General features: G+C 36.6%; 1 protein-coding gene across 1 annotated transcript in view; it reads left to right on the top strand.

Annotated features, from left to right (window-relative positions):
• The window catches only part of Stx7 (syntaxin 7), a 34,565-nt gene extending 33,324 nt beyond the window's left edge, over positions 1-1,241 (top strand). Inside the window, exon 10 of the mRNA XM_070010995.1 lies at positions 77-1,241. Coding sequence (XP_069867096.1) covers positions 77-169 — 93 coding nt within the window. The 3' untranslated portion in view covers positions 170-1,241. The remainder of the gene's footprint in view (positions 1-76) is intronic.
• The last annotated feature ends 16,557 nt before the right edge of the window (positions 1,242-17,798 follow it).

Genomic DNA, 17,798 nt, shown 5'->3' on the forward strand with positions numbered 1-17,798 from the left:
CACCAAATTATTTTCATTTGCTATAGAGATACTTCACTGAACCTGTGAACGTGTTTTTTTGTTTTTGCATTTGCAGCGCAAATCCAGAAAAACCTTGTGCATCATCGTGCTTATCCTTGTCATTGGAGTTGTGATTATCGGTGCCATCGTATGGGGATTGAAAAGCTAAAACTGTTGCACTACATTCTTTAAATTATGTAGGAGATCCCTGCAATCATGTTTTTATTATTACTGTTTTAAAGCTGTTGCTTAATGGATGGTTCCCATACTTCGTTATTTTTATTGGTGGGGTTCCTTTGGAGAAAATATGGTATTTTCTAATACTGAGAGTTTTTCTAAATATCATTGCTGGCATAACTTCCATGCTTTTTGATTCAATAACTGATAGTGTTCTGCCCAACTGTACATAACTTTCATTTATAATTTATTTCTCCTGTTTGACTTAGTTTTTGAAATTAGTAAATGAAAAACTGTATGTGTTCTATATCTCTGTCACTGCTTAACATGCAACCAGATTTTTATGTTACTTTAATTCAAATTCTCAGATTAAAATTTTATTTGGCCAGCAGAGAAAATATTCTCAATAACTTAAAAGCTAACATGTCTGTTTATATATTTCCTGTGGTTCATAATAGCCTATCTTGTTTAACTTTTACTGTTGAATTTCTTTGAATAAAATCAATGTATCATTTCCTAGTATATCTCCTGTACCTGTAAAGCATTTGCTGTAGATTGCCTAGATTACACGTGGTCTATTTAAAGTCTGATGTTTACTAAGGATGATGAAGTCATTTGGAAGTTGGATTCTAAAGATCCCAACCTGTTTTTTCACTGATATTAAAAATACATTATTTACTTTCCTTTATGTTCTGTAGAATAATGATTATACATCATATCTTCGGATGTGACTTACTTAAAGGAAATAGCTTTCCCACAATTATACTTTTTCAGCCTAACACTTAAAATTTAGTGTTTATACTGAGTACCATTTTGTACCATCCTTCATTAGGAAATGAATGTTTACCAGTTAACTCACTTGCCTTTTTAAGTCAATATTGTTTGAATGCATGAAAAAAAGGATGATCTTAGTTTATCATTTGAATTTTATAATGTTCTTATAGCAGTTTGATATTGAAGGCAGTGTTTCATGTGGTGAACTTTGAGACTTTCAGTGGGAACAAATGGAATATTAACTATTAAATTGTATGTTTGAAACCAAAATAAAGATGATTTAAAAGGTGTATGGGCAGATCTGTTTCTTGAGGACTCTGATTCTAGAGGGCAGATCAAAGTTCCTCTCACACTTTGGAACTTGAAATCTGAGCACTGGAGTCACAGCGCCATCCTCTGGCCAGATAGACTGCATCTTTTTAGATCACTGGTGTACTCAAACTTTATTTTGGGGACTCTGCCTGGATGCTAAACAAAGATTATTTTCCTTCAGTTGATTTTGCAGAGTCTGTAGACTCCATGAAGCAATATCTCATTAACCAAGTCAACAAGACCGGAACTTTTCCTCCTTAATGTTTAACTACTTTTATTTTTCAATATGGAAACAAACAAAAATCTACCCAATACATTGAAATCAGACATTTTTTTTAATGTAAGGAGTTGGAGGCTTGTATGGGATGAAAGGTGTCCTTAGCACTTTAGTGAGTATCTCTGGAGTCCAGGCCAAGGACCCCTGTGAATCTTCAGAACACCTGGAAGCTCTTTCTTCTAGGCCTGTTTTACTGGTGTGCTATACTCACATGTCAGTCTCATGCAGCTGTTACCAAGGCCTCATACTCTCACAGTTGGCTTTTTCCACTCAAGGTTGATGCTCTATCACTTGAGTCACTTCTGGCTTTTTACTGGTGAACTAAAGATAAGAATCTCTTAAATTTGTCTGACTGGGTTGCCTTTAAACCGTGATCTGAAGATCTCAGCCTCCTGAGTAGCTAGGATTACAGGTTTACAGGATTACACTAACGTCAGTCTTCTGCTCTTAGTAGCACCAAAGCAGGTGACTTTATAAGAGACTCTGAAAGTGCATGATGATAATGTCCGCTGCTTATCCTCACTTCTGCCTGCAACAGCCTCTGAGGAAAGATGGCCTCCCTTTCTGCCTTCCAGATCTCAGAGGAAAATTTCTGATTGGTCAACGCATGCTGAAAACTAGGAAATAAAGGAGATTTAGGAGATGTATTTTTTTCTCTATACTGCAGAGGATGCTGTAGGTGACTGTTACTGGCATGACTACCAGTCTAGCATAATAATGAATTGAACCCTGTAATGAACAAGCCTTGAAGCAGAAATACAGAATTTTTCTCTTCTGTTAGGTAACATTCCATGAAAACAATTTACTGCTGCCTCTAGATGGTGAATGAATCTCTAAGGAGATATGTATATGTGTGTGTAAGTGCCTACTAGTTTTCCTGTCTTTCCTTCCTCCCCTAGTAGTTGTTCAATAAGTAGTTAAGTAAATTTGGCATGTGTTTGGGCCAACTTTTTGCCCGACAGCAAATTGTCCGGTAGAGAGGCTTTGTGAAACGAGTATAGCCCTTACCCTCATAGCCACACTCACAGTAAAAAAAAAAAAAAAAAATGTCATCAAAAGGAAAATGCTGAGTAGGAAAGGAAAGAGGCAGGGAAGAAAGGCAATATGGGGATTAACTCATCACTTGAGACCACCTGGCACTTGAACAATTGGCCACTGTTCACCCTGATTCATAGGCTATGTTGTCCTATTTCTGTATTTGAAAATTAAGATTTGGAGAAAAGATAATTTTCATGTTAATCCACCGATGACCAAAACAAAGAACTAAAACTGGCATACTGATACAGTATTTGAGTTATGAGCCTGTTTAACCTATCAAGTAGCTGAATTTAATTTTCTTATCTTAAATAACAGACCTCAAGACAAATCTATAGTTTTATAAAGAGAAGCTACTAATTTGAATGATGGTCAGTCTCCAAAAGGGAGTCATTCTCTGGCGGATGCAGATCTAGAGCATCCTGCTGTAGTCTGGTCTGACATTTATGACATTTACAAAACTACTGCTTTCTGAAAGAAGGCAGAATGATGGAAAGAACTGAGTCAGCCAAGGGGAATTGGAAATCTTTTATTTTATTTAAAAGCCCTCAGTGCATTATGCTCCTTGTAAAATATACCTTAACATGTTTTTTAATTTAACCATCTCTTGGCAATTATTTTTCATGAAGAAAAAGAATACGTACAGAAGAAAGCCCTCTTATTGGCTCATGCTAGTATATTTTTCTCAATTCAAATGCTGTATCAATATGCAAGTTTTAATCCTTTGTCTTGGTCATCAGTGGGTTAACATGAAAATTATCTTTTCTCCAAATCCTAATTTTCAAATACAGAAATAGGACAACATAGCTGACACCCTGAGTAGGTTTTCTTAGACACAGTTTCTCCCAACTCCCTTTTAAGAGGCTGGTCACTAACTACTCAGAGCGAGATTCCTGTAGGTTTTGTGCAGTGAAGGCATTACTGTTTGAACTGTAAGTGGTGGAGGGCAAAACCCCAATTTCCTGTGCTCTTCTTACATGCATAACACCCGCACTTGTTTCAGAGGGAGTCTTCTAGAACTGAACTGAGTCTTTAAATAAACTTGAAAGGACATTAATTCCCACTTTGGTCAACCCAAAGTACAAATTTTTAAGTGTTTACTGTACTGACAGACAGTAGTTGCTGACTCCCCAAACCTTAGGTTGATGGAAAACTTAGCGGTATAGTTGTTTCGCCTGATCTGAGACTTACTGACACCTAGTTTGACTTTCTAGTGCCCACTGGCATTTACATCGGCAGTTTAATGGCAGACCTGAAAAAGCTGAACTCAGATAAAAAAAAAAAGAAAGCATCTTTCCTAGAAATTGGGGATTTAACCCGAGGACGATGCCAGACTTGATGATAAAAAGCTCTTTCTGTTAGTAATGCTTCTGGAAACATAAAGCCAAACTTCAGTGGAGAAAATTCAGTTGCTTTTTTTTTTTTTTTAACAGACCTAAGTGCTCTGATCATTTTAAGTATGTTTTAAGGCAGTTGCAGTGTGCCTGACCCCATCTGATATCCTCCTGAGCCAAACTTAATACTTGTTTAACCTCTCCAAATCCTATGGATGTAATACTTAATTACTATTTTTAGTGGGGACCATATGCCAGAATTTAATGGAATAATTGTCCCATATCATTTATATTAATTCTATCAGTAAATTAGCATACTTTTTGTTCAAAATTAGGGCTTCTTTTTTTAATGATCTGTAGACAAACATTTTTCTTAGTAATTTCGAAATTTTCTAAGTTGTATTAAGTTTCTTTTAAGCCTAGGATATGACCTATACTTTCCTTTGGAATAATATGTCTGAAATAACTCATTCTCCTTAATGTGTAAAATATATTTAATGCTAATACTTTACAGTTTTATTTGCAATAACTAGTTTCACATACAGCTGTAAGAAATAATACAGAGATTTCTTACATCTTTTTACCCAATTTTCTCCAAAGTGAATATCTTGGAAATTATAGTACAATGTCACAACCAAGATATTGATTTCAGTCAAGAGAAAGAAACAGAACTTCCCCACACTGAGTGTTTTCTATTACAGAGATTCTCGTGTTGCCTTTTATACCTATACCTACTGGCTTTACCTCCACCACTGCTCAGTCTTTGTCAGCCCTAATCTGTTCTTCCTTTTTTCATTTCAGCTGAACTCCTAAATTTCCATTCTTAAGAGATTCATCCCAATTGTTTGTTTGAAGTCCAACAATGTTTCTTTTCGAGTGTGGATAAATAAATCACACTTGAACTGTTCACCTGATGAGAGGTATTTATATATATGTGATATATAGATATGTAATTATATACTAGAATTTATAATATAGTTATATTAATATTATTAATGAAGATCTTGGTGTTTGAACTCATGGCCTCACACTTGCTAGGCAGGCACATTACTGCTTGAGCACCACCCCACCCCTTTTCCAGTTAGTTTTCAGATAGGGTTTTTCCTGAGGCTGGCTTTGGATTAGGATCCTGCTGCTTAAGGACTCCTACATAGCCTAGATGGCCATCCCACCCAGTTTATTTGTTGAGGTGGGGGGTCTCACTATTTTGCTCTTGAAACTTAATCCTGATTTCTGCCTCTCTAGTAGCTAGGATGATGGACTTGAGCCACCATGCTTGGCCCTGGTGTTTTGGCTATTGTCAATAAAATTGCTGTAAACATTTAAGAGTATTCAGGTTTGTGTTAACATAGCCTTCATTTCTCTGGGATAAATGTCCAGAATTGCCAGAGTTGGGTCATACGGTAGTTGAATATTTGTTTTCTAAGTTGTCAAAATTATTAGACGCCAGTATAGCTTTACCATTTCACATCTCCATCAGTAGAAATGTATGAGGGACCTAGTTTTTTCACATTCGTGTCTTTGTGATAGGTGGGTAGTAGTAACTCTAGTTTACATTCACTAATGGCCAATTGAGCATATTGTTTCATAAGTGTATTTGCTGCTCATAATTTGTTCTTTAGTGTCATGTTTCTTTTTGTCTTTCTAAACCTTTTTTCTAATGTGTTTGAGTTTTTGGATATGCGACTCACAAATATTTTCTCCCACTCAGTAGAATGTGTTTTCCTCCTTTTAAATGGGTATATTGGAGATTTTAGTTTTCATGACGTCCCATTTATCAATTTTTCTTTCATAGGTCATGCTTCAGGTATCAGGAATCCTTTCTGCATAGTCTTGGATCCCAAAGATTTTTTCATTTATGTTTTGAAAGTGTTACAGCTTTATATTAATTTTAAATGTTCATATCTTTTGCCAAGTTAGGGAAATTTATAGTTATTATTTCTTAAGGTACTTTTCTTTCTTCTTTCCTTTGAGACTTTTGTTTTTGTTTTTTGTCAGTCCTGGGGCTTGAACTCTGGAACTGGGCACTGTCCCTCAGCAATTCAGCTCAAGGCAAGGGCTCTCCAACTTGAGACACACAACACCACTTCTGGTTTTCTGGTGGTTAATTGGAAGTGAGAGTCTCATGGACTTTCCTGCCCAGGCTGGCTTTGAACCGTGATCCTCAGATCTCAGTTTCCTGAGTAGCTAGGATGATAGGTATTGAGCCACCGGCACTTGCCTGGCTTATTTTTCATTTTTTAAGTTACCATTAAGTAGTTGCCATTTAAGAAAGCCTTTTATGAGTACAGTGCATCTTGATCTGTCACCTCTTTCAACATTCTCACCCATCCCTCCCCTGCCCACCCTTTCTCTCAGTCTTCTTTTGTAGGCTAGACATTGAATTCTTGACTGTGTTTCATCTACACCTCTCCCCTTGACCCCACCCCACCCTATTCAAGAACCTACTTCCAGGGGTTTATTTTTTTGAACTTTGACTTTGCCTTTCTAAGGAATTACATTTGAGTTCTTTCTTGTCTCTATCATATTTTCAGTTAATACATTTGTATATACTTGTATACCACCCAGTGTATTTACTAATAAGACTCTTAATAGGAATTTTAGATTTCTCAATGTAGTTTCCCAAGTCCCTAATCACCTCTTGGGGTTTTCTTTCCTATTGTATGTCACTATTTTGATGGTGTAATTTCTGTAGTTTCATCTCTTGTCCTATTGACTTTTTCCCCTCTGTATTTTCTATTAATCACATCAGCTAAGCAGTTCATTTTGGTTTCTGCAGTTTTCAGTTCTAAAATTTTGAGCCCATTATAGGAAATACTTGCTGACTTTTGAAATATGATTCAGTAAAGAGGATCAACTAAACAAAAGTTGATTTCTTTAAAAAATGAGTAAATTTATGAGACTAATAACTTTATAAGGCTGCTTAGAGGGAGAGTGGAAGAGACATAATATACTAAGAATGAAAGATAAAATTAAATACAAAGATAAATGAGCAGAGCAGATTTTAAACTAAGACCCTAAATAAGCATAACAATACACTATAAAATGGCATGTGACTAGGTGCTGATGGCTAACACCTGTAATTGTAACTACTCAAGAAGCTGACATCTGAGGATCATGGTTCGGAGCCAGCCCAGGAAAGTTTGTGAAACTGCTTAGTAAAAGCTGGAAGTGGTATCATGGCTCAAGTGGTAGAGTGCTAGCTTTGAGAAAAAGAATCTCAGGGACAGTGCTCAGGCCCTGAGTTCAAGTCCGAGGAATGGGAACAATAACAAAAACAACAACAAAAAAGAAGAGGAATACATTAAGATGCATAACAAAAAAATGGAAATAACCAAAATTGACTCAAATGAAAGTAAATGATGTGTGCTTCTGGCAGTATGGTTGACTATGCTCAATAATCCTTTTTTTTTAAAGGATGAAGTAAAACACATAATATTGTGTCCGTTTTCTGGCTCATTAGAAAGTCAGAATGAACAAGTGCTATTACATTTCAGAGTGAACTAAATTCAGAGTAATCCGGAAACAAGGTTAAGCTGTGACCCGGACAGGGAGTGATGGACTCCACGCAAAGTGAAGAACCTAAATCCAAGACTTTGGTGTAAAACCAAAACTCTTTAAAGTATAAAAGTAGCTCCAGGTCAGGAAAATACATCGTAACCAGCAAAAGCAAGACTGGAGGCATAGTTCAAGTAGTAGAATACCAGCAAGTAACCAGAGCCACCTTATGATCCCTGTGTTCAAACTTGGATATGGCATTTAAAAAAAGAGAGAGAAAGAGGAAGGAAGGAAGGAAGGAAGGAAGGAAGGAAGGAAGGAGGGAGGGAGGGAGGGAGGGAGGGAGGGAGGGAGGGAGGAAGGAAGGAAGGAAGGAAGGAGGGAGGGAGAGAGGGAGGGGAAGAGTTAGGGAGGAAGGGAGGGAAGAAGAGAGGGAGGGAGGAAAGTGAAAGAGAAAGGAAAGAAAAGGAAGAAAAGAGGAAGAGAAAGAAAGAAAAAGAAAGAAAGAAAAAGAAAAGAAAGAAAGAAATTTTAAGCCAGTGAGCTAATCAATTTGTACTTATTCTTAAACTTTTACCACGTCACAATAGGTGCCATCTATCTTAGGGGCCCTTTTTTAATTACAAAAAAAATTGTGTTAAATGTCACAAATAAAACATTTTTAGCATTTTTTTCTTAGTAATGTAAAGGAGATTTTTCTCTAAGTCTTAATAAATATGGGAGTATTCCTTTTCATCTTTTTTTATTGAGTCATATAAAAACAGCAGGTGCATTTCCTTGTTCATGGCACACTTCTCAGTTCTTAATGGTTTCCATTTACCAATTGGATTTGTTTCTTTTATAGTTAGTTGATGCCTTAGGTGGAATGCCATAGAGATATTTGGCAACATCCTATCTGAAGATATGATGAGCACTAATCATATTTCTTTTGCCTTGGATATTGGTTTAGAAATGGTCCAAATTCCAGTCTAATCACTAATGAGTTATCTACAATCTGTAATCCAGTTAGGGCCAGGTGTAGAATGGGTGCTGTGGAAGTGAAGCTAGCTTTAGTGAACAGTTTTTACTATTAAGACATTATCATTATTACTATGTTTACAAACATCATCATTTGCAGTCCTGGGCGCCTCACAGTTCTCAGCAGCCCCTCTACCACTTGCACTATACCCTTAGCCCTCTATTTTTAATCCTGTCAGTGAAGACGCATCTTCAAGACCACCACCTTTCGATAGTAGAGTCATTCCTCCATTCATTTATTCATTAATATTTACTGAATGCATAATGAATGTTGTGCCCTGAGAGGAAGCAAAAATCTCAGCAGATTCGGATACTGGGCATGATAAAATTGTTAGTAGTTCCCATTTTTAATCGTTAATTAGATGTAAAGGTGATTTCATACAAACCATATAGGAGGGTTTACATTATCAATCAGGAATTTTACTTCCAGAAAAAAATAAAATGAGCAAGACAATAAAAACATTGTACAAAAAAAGATTCCTTCAAACTTTCTTCATTTGAGAGGCTTTTTTTTTTACACCAGTCATCTTGATCCTGAGAGGCCTCAGAAACACAAATAACTCTATGTTCAGACTGAGTACTTGGCCTCAGGAAGATGAATGACCAGACCTGCTCACCATGTGATTATAAGGGTCAGGTAGTTTAAAAAGATATTACAATCTGAATTGAACCTAGGATGAACAGTATTGCTATTGAGCTACAAATCCCAGCTAATAAGTGTAACTTGGTAAAGAGAGGTTAATGTTTGGGAAACTTCATGTTCTGGCAGAATGGCAAAAGCTTTTCGCAATATAAATAGAGGGTAGAGCAGCTCTCATGTTGGTGCCTTAACTTTCTGTGTGGACAGTTGTTGTGCTCAGGGCTGAGTTGAGAATTTTAGATGTCTTGAACATTGAAAAGATTATGATGAACACTGAAAAGGTAATGATGACAACTCCAAACTATAATTTAAAATGAGATTGAGTTTTTCACATAAATCCTGGAATTCAACTGAGTATTTTCTGTAATAACCTATTTTAAAAATACTGAATAGATGCATCAAACTTAAGCTTTTCTTCATCATTTCGGATTCCTCTGTTTTCTAGGGACCCTCAGTTGTTACTTACTTGGGTCAAGTAGACCTAATTCAGCATTGATTGCATTGCAAGTATCTACTAATCATTCTGTAATTTTCCAAAATATACATGGAGAGGAAGAATGTTATATAGAGGAAAATTCAGATCACTTATGGCAAATAGTATGCTTTGATTGGGGCTCATCCGGGCTTATTTTCTTCTTGAACAGGTCTGGCCCAGAGTGCTCTTCCATCCTAAATATATCCTGTTACACAATGACAAAGTGACATGGATTCTTACAAAATCAATGCAGATGTGTTAGTTTTCCATCACTGTTTCAAACTATCTGCAATAAAGGAGACAAGTCTTAGTTTAGTTCATGATCTCAGTGGTTTTAGCCCAGGCTTGCTTGAGCCTTGGTGCCTTGGTGCCTGAAGCAAGGCCAAACAAGGGAACAGAGTACAAGGTAGAACAAAGCTGGCTCACACTGTGGGTGCTGGGAAGAAAGAAAAAAAGAGGAGAGAAGGGTGCTAAAGCTACTCTTTAAAGACACACTGTCCACTACCTACTTCTCCAACGAGGCCCTGTTTCCTCTACCTCCCAGTAGAGCTATCATTTAAGGATCAAGCCTTCAACATATGCATTTTAGAGGGAATATCTTGGAGTTCATTTCAATCAGCATCATTTTATATGATCCTAAGTACATAGCTATTGAGCTATTGTGATCCTCTGCCGGGACTATCCTAGACATATACTAATTATTACAAATGAGGAAAACCATAGAGCCTATGTTTCTTGGGGTCTGACTTACTTTACTTAATATGATTTTTTTCCGAGTCTTTCCATTTCTTTAAGAATGGGGTGGTGTCATTCTTTCTGATAGAAGCACAGAATTCCATTGTGTGTATATACCACATTTTCTTGATTCATTCATTCACTGAGGGGCATCTGTGTTGGTTCCATGTCTTAGCTATAGTGAATAATGCTGCCATAAACATAGTTGTGCTGGTAGCTTTAGGGTGGCCTTGTTTGTGATCATTTGGGTAAACGCTCAAAAGTGGGATTGCTGGGTCATAGGAGAGCTCTATGTTTAGCCTTTTGAGGAACCTCCATACTGCTTTCCAAAGTGATTGAACCAGTTTACATTCCTACCAACAGTGTAGTAGCATTCCCTTTTGGCCGCATCAACTCCAGAATCTGTTGTTATTAGATTTCTTGATTTTAGCCATTCTAACTAGGGTGAGGTGGAATCTCAATATTGTTTTGATGTGCATTTCTTTTATGGCCCAAGAAGTTGAGCATTTCTTCATGTGTCTATTGGCTATTCTTATTTCCTTTCCAGAGAAATCTCTTTTTAATTCTTTTTTAATGGGGTGATTGTTTCTTTGAGGATTTGTTATTGGAGGGTTTAATTTTTTGAACTCTAGGTATGTTTTTGATGTAAGGCCCGTTTCTGTTGAATAGCTAGAGAAGATCTCCCAATCTGTGGACTTCCTGCCTATTTATCTTGCTAACTATGTCCATTGCCATACAGAACCTCTGCAGTTTAATGCAATTCCACTTATCCAGACTTTCTTTGGTTTGTGTTTAAAGAGGCTTTTAAGATCTCAACCCTAATAGCAAGTCTTAATCTTCACACTGTAGACTGTTTTGCTTAAATTAAACATGATCCAAGAAAACGCGTAGGTGGGCTAGGGGCACTGAGAGGAGCTGATTCAAATGGGCAGGCCATGTCTTTGCTCTGGTACCATTTAATCTCCAAGACTTGGTAGAATGTGCCTTAGAGAAGGAGGGTGAGGTTGAGCAGTGGTTTATGACTAAATGCAGACGAATGCTTGAAAGTCTACGGCTTCCTCATTCTCAACGCTGTTTATGGTTTGTCAAGATTTTTCTTTTGGTCTCATTTTGTTCCTTAATTTTTATTATAGCATTAAGAACAAATTAAAAGGATTCACGGCTTCTGCTGAATGACTCAAATCTGACATTTGATTATTATTTTTTTAATCTAGAATCTGTAAGCTCCCTGAAACAAAGAAATGTTGCATTTCTCTTTCTTTCATTCAATCTTGGTGAATCATTAACTGGAAAACATTTGTCATATCAAGATCTTAAATAAAAATACTACTGTCACTGAGAGAACAAAAACATCTCTTTTGTACCCTACATTTCAGTATTTTAAAATCTAATTTTTATTTCTCCCTTTAGGATTATTTACAAATTATCTAAATTCATCAGCAAAAAAATGTCTTTTTATAAGGATAATTCTTATAAAGCATTATCCTATTTCAGGGAACATAAATTTCTGATTGAGAAATAAAGGCACACATACAACCAGGCAAACACACACTACTGTGGCACAATTCACATGTTGAATCATATTTAACTCACTGTTTAATAAGTTGTATGCCGTATCAGACACATATGTCATACACGCTACATATATGTTGTGCACATCATATGTGTCACATAGCTTATATATGTCACAAGCATTTTGCATGTGTATCACACACAACACCCATGGCATGTGTCACACATGTGCCATGTGCATGTAATGTGTTGCATACCATGTGCATAATATATGAGATGTCATAAATGTCATATTCGTTGCATTGCCATACATGCCATATCTGTCATCAAATATGACGCATATAACATGTAAGTCATGGTGCCATGCATGTCATATGCATTACATGTGTGCATTTCACATCTGTCACAAGTCCTGTGTGAGATGCACACCACATATGTCACATGTTGTGTGTGACATAAATGTTGCATCGCTATACATGTATTGATCATATATGTCACACTTGTCATGCACCAACCCGTGGCATATGTGTCATATTGTATGCCACTCATGACACATGCCACATGTACCAGTATGCCATACATGTCACAAGTGGCACATGTGTGATGTACACTGTATGTGTCACATATACCATGCATGCCAAATATGACATCTGTCACTTTTGTCATATATGTTGTTACACGTGTCACGTATGTCACTTTTGTCATATATGGGTTACACATGTCACATCTGTCACTTATGTCATATATGATGTTATAAATGTCACATCTGTCACTTATGTCATATGTGACATATGCCATCCATGTGACAGATCCATCCTATGCATATCATACACATCATGCCTGTCATTGGTGACCTATAGGTCACACATGTTACCCATGACATGTATGTCATATATGCCACACCTGCACATATGCCACACATACCACATGCCACATGAATTCCATGTGCCACATACATGCCATGTACATTTCATATGCTTGTCATTTGTGCTGTGTATATCACAATGTCATGTATGATGTGTGTCATGCATGTCACAGGTATAATGTCATACATGTTATGCACCACACAAGCCACACATGTCATGTATGTCACTTCGACATGCACATATTTTGTGCACCACAAGTGTCACATGTGGCATGAATGTCTTATGTAGCATCTGACATGTCACACAATGATCTGTCATGCATGTCACATGTCACACATGTCACACATGTCATATATCAACATATGCATTATTGATATGTACACACATGTACAATACCTTAATGGCATATGTATATATTCTATGTATGTATTTTCTATATAGATTATATCTGTACAAACAAGGCCACACTAAAGTTACCAGCACAACTATGTTCAATGCAGCATTATTTCCCATAGCTAAGATATGGAACCAACCCAGATGCCCCTCAGTTGATGAATGGATCAAGAAAATGTGATGTACACAAACACACACACACACACACACACAATGGAATTCTTTGTTTCCATTCATAAAGAATGACATACGCTCCATTCATGAGCAAATGGACTTGGAAAAAATCATACTAAGTGAAGTAAGCCAGACCCAAAGAAGCATAGGCTCCCAGTTTTCCCCCATTTGTAACAATTAGTACATGTGTAGGACAGTCCTAGCAGGGGATCACAATAGCCCAATAGCTATGTTCATACAAAATGATGCTAATTGAAATTAACTCCAAGATATGTAAACAAGAGGTTTGTGTGTGTGTGTGTGTGTATGTATGTTTGTTTGTGTGTGTTTGTGTGTGTGTGTGTGTGTGCGTGTGTGTGTGTGTGTGTGTGTGTGTGTGTGTGTGTGTGTGTGTGTTTGATGTACTGTATGAAGTTCTCCCCCTCATCCTGCCCCGCTTTGGTTTATTCCCGTTGCCACTGTGTTTGAGTCTGGTACCTGTGTCTTGTATATATGTTTATCTGATTTGGGGAAGGAAAAAGGAATAATAGTGAAACAAAGGACAAAGGGTGAACCAATGCAACAGCAATACACCAAAAACACTAGGTTGTAAATGAACTCTACAACCATTTAATGCTTTAAATACAGGGTAGGAATATAACCATATATTTCAAAGAATGTAACAATCTCTTTCATGTTTTCAAAGATGAGTGAATCAATGTTCAATTCCACTTTCTGTGGGCTTTAAAGTTTACATTTAACATTATATTAGAAAAAAAGGGTCTATGGCCATACCACCCTGAACGCACCCAATCTCGTCTGATCTCGGAAGCTAAGCAGGGTCGGGCCTGGTTAGTACTTGGATGGGAGAAAAAAAGGTTGACTTCCCTTCTTTGTCCCTTAAATCAGAAGTTGTTTAAGTTAAAAGGAAAACAATACCCCTGTATTACATCCCACTGGTTGAATTTTTAAGTAAAAAAGTTTTAAAGTTGAATAAGTTATATCTGAGTAGATTCAGGAAGTAAGTCATGCAGATTATGAAGTGTAAAGTTTAACTCAAATTCAAATGAGAAGTTCATCATCAAAGTATCTTATTCTATTACCAAGCACTTAAAATTAAGAATTATTTCTGGTTTTTTAATTTACACTAGCAAATCTTTGTTCTGTGCAATTATAAAATAGGATGACTAAAATAGTAAGATGTTTGCAACGATGAGTATTTCTGATTAGGTTATAATAGCTAACTTGCATATGCCTATATTCATGAATCATGGGTCACTAGTTTTATAATTCTCTCAGAGTCCTAGTTTCTTGTCCTTATAGTTTCTTTACAGCTATTGATGGGAACTGTTATGGGAAGGGAGTTAATGGTGAAAGGACACATAGTCCTTTAGAAGCAGTCAGTGTTTCCAAGGGATAAGTTGTATTAAATTATACTCAGGTAGATCTCAGAAGAGAAGTGAACACACATTTGAACTGCAATATCTCTTTATTTGCATCAATGCTATCATCTGTTCTCTGTACCCTCCCTTTTTTTAATCAGCGAAAATGATTTGATTATATTAAGATTCTTTCCAATGAGTATTGGCTTGGGTTCCTCAACCGAAAGGAGGTACAACTTTCTTTCTTTCTTTTTTTTTTTTTTTTTGGGTCCGGTCATGGGGCTTGAACTCTGGGCCTGGGCGCTGTCCCTCAGCTCTTCAGCTCAAGGCTAGCGCTCTACCACTTGAGCCACAGCGCCACTTCCGGCTTTTTTCTTTTTGCTTATGTGGTGCTGAGAAATCAAACCCAGGGCCTCAGGCATGCAAGGCAAGCACTCTACCACGGAGCCACCTTCCCAGCCCAGGTACAACTTTCTTAAATACATCTACCTCTCAAGAATCAACATCATCAGAGTAAACAGAGTAATTCTGACACTGACCTAATATACAATTTAGTTTCAATTATCATACCATTATTTATCTGTAAGTTGGAGCTTGAAACATCAAATGACATGCTTGTGTATTCTTATTCAAAAATTTTCATTCAGTGTCTTGAATGTGCTGAGTACCAATGGCTCATGACTTTAGTCCTAGCTACACAAGAGGTTGAGTTCTAGAGGATGACATTTCCAAGCCAACCTGGACACAAAAGTACTTGAGAGAACATCTCCAAAATGGCTGGTAATACTGGAAATGTGGTAGAATACCAGCCATGAACAAGAAAACCAAGCGAGTAAATGAGTAAGGCTCAGAGTTCAACCCAAGTACTAACAAAAGTTGAAATGTCTTTTATTTGTGTTCTTAGTGGTACTGGGGTTTTAACTCAGGGCCTTGCCAGGCAGGTACTCCACGGCTGAGCACCTACAAAAGAAATGACAGTTCATTACCTGACATTATTCATATAAAATAGTAATAAAGAAGACATTCCAAGAGGAAAATCAAGCAAACAGGTAAGATTCATCAAGCAAAAATATAATATTGAAAATCATATGCTAAACAGATGACAGAGCTATTATTAAAAACTAATTTTCACATTTTTGTTATTAACAGTTGCTTGTACCAAGGCTATTTTATTACTATGTGTCTATATGTGCACAAAATGTACCTTAATCAAACTTATCCCCTCCCTTTTTACCCCAGTCCCCCAACCCTTGCCTCCCAAAATCCCAAGCTTCATTGTTCCATTTTCACACATGTACATAAAATTAAAATCTGGTAAAAACATTATTAAGTACTAAATTTGTTTGTCAAACCTTTTAATCTTTATCTTTGAAATCACAGTAGACATAATGAGACATTTTATGATTGTACCTTCATATTTTGTCTAAACCAGTTTGTACAATAGTGATCACTATACCATTTGGCTCCATATGCAGAAAGAACATGAGTGAGTAACTTTTGACATTTGAAAATCAGCACTGTTTACATTTAAGAAAATTCACTATAGGCTGTCTTTATTGAATTTAAAAAGACTTACAAACTCATATTCCCTTCAATTATATTTTTTCCTAAAGTTCAATGACTATAAACACTATGAACAAAGCCAGCTGTCTAGAACAAGCAATGATCACAATTCTCATTTACATTATACATAAACCTGAAGCATTTCCTCCCTCAGAAATGATTTTTAGAAGTCAAAAGAACCATAAACATAGATTATATTTCATAGATTATGAAAGAGGTTCTGAACTGAGTAACAAACTGTAAATTCTATCTGGGACAGTCAATTAAAGAAAACAAACATTTTATTTGGTCAATCTATTGAATTTCTACTGTGGAATATGGTAAACAATCATATATGACAGAATACATTATGTAAATAATGTTTTACCAGCTTGACCTTGCAATTAAAAAATAAATCTAGAATGTATATGTTTGGTGACAGATTAGATTTCATGCTTATAGTTTGACCTTTTATACTCCTCACATATCCAAACACTTATTGAGTAGTATGTAGTCAGTTGATAGATTTATATTATTTTCACTTTTGAGAGAGCAGTTAAGTAGATATAATGAGTGGAGTCTCAGCACTCATGTTCCAGTCTCCCAATAAGAAAAAGAGACAGAGCTAGGAATAAGTAGTATTGAGTGCAGCTATGGGTAGGCATAAGGGACTCCCATACCTTGGAGTAGGAGATTGACTCTTTCATCCTGTACTTCAAAAGATGTCCTAAGAAGAAAACATCCTGCTCTCCTCCCAGACTTATGTTTGGTGAAAATAAGAAGCAAAGGTCTAATGACTTCAATACTCAGGTACTTTCATAAATGGAAATGGGGTCCTACTTGTGTTTTGTGTCCTGTTTTAGACCCTTTCCACTTTCACTGCAGTATTCTCTCCTGTCCAAAACATTGGTCATTAATATTATATACTAGAAAGAGGGAGAGAGAATGTCAACTAAAGTTCATCTTCCTCACTCAAGTTTAAACTCTGTTTAACTGCTTTTTCCTCTTTGCTTTGCATTGAAATGCAAGTCTCTTTGTCTTCTCAATGGCTGCCATCTCTATGACAAGCTATCATTTAATAGTATCTCTGTATCAAGTCTCCCAATGCCTCCTATTAAATTAACCTAGCTCAGATTTCCCTGAAGACAATAGCCTGAATGCCTGCTGAAAGAACATACACAGGCACCACTGCACTGAGAACTTTTCTCTAAGAAAATACCATGCACATAGGTTTTGCAAATCTCAGCAAAAAGCTATTGCATGCACTGAAGAAATAGGAGCTGGATGGCTTAACATCAGGGTTGCAGGAAGAGTAATGGAGGAAAGAAGTGCCAACTGGCATTCTCTCCCTGTCTCCAGGAGTGTTCCCATGCACCCTGACACTTTCTCCCATGAACACTGTGGGTGTCTTTCTCTCTAGTACATTGATCACAGTCTCACCTCCTTTCAGAGTTGGTCTCTAAAACAAAACAACATTATGATTATCTCAAAGAAAGGAGAATTTGAGAGATGTTGGGCTTTCATTTGCTAGAAACTATGTTAGCCTTATCATTACGATTACAGTATAAGAAACAGATCCATGTTTTCTCTTTAATTTTCATATTATCATAACAAACCTCCTTGAGAACCAAAAAAGTGTCTGATTTTGATAGGCTGTTGATTTTGATTATTTCTTG

The sequence above is a fragment of the Dipodomys merriami genome, unplaced genomic scaffold, assembly GCF_024711535.1.
Source record: "Dipodomys merriami isolate MVZ:Mamm:240054 unplaced genomic scaffold, mDipMer1.0.p SCAF_8, whole genome shotgun sequence".
Lineage (NCBI taxonomy): Eukaryota > Metazoa > Chordata > Mammalia > Rodentia > Heteromyidae > Dipodomys > Dipodomys merriami.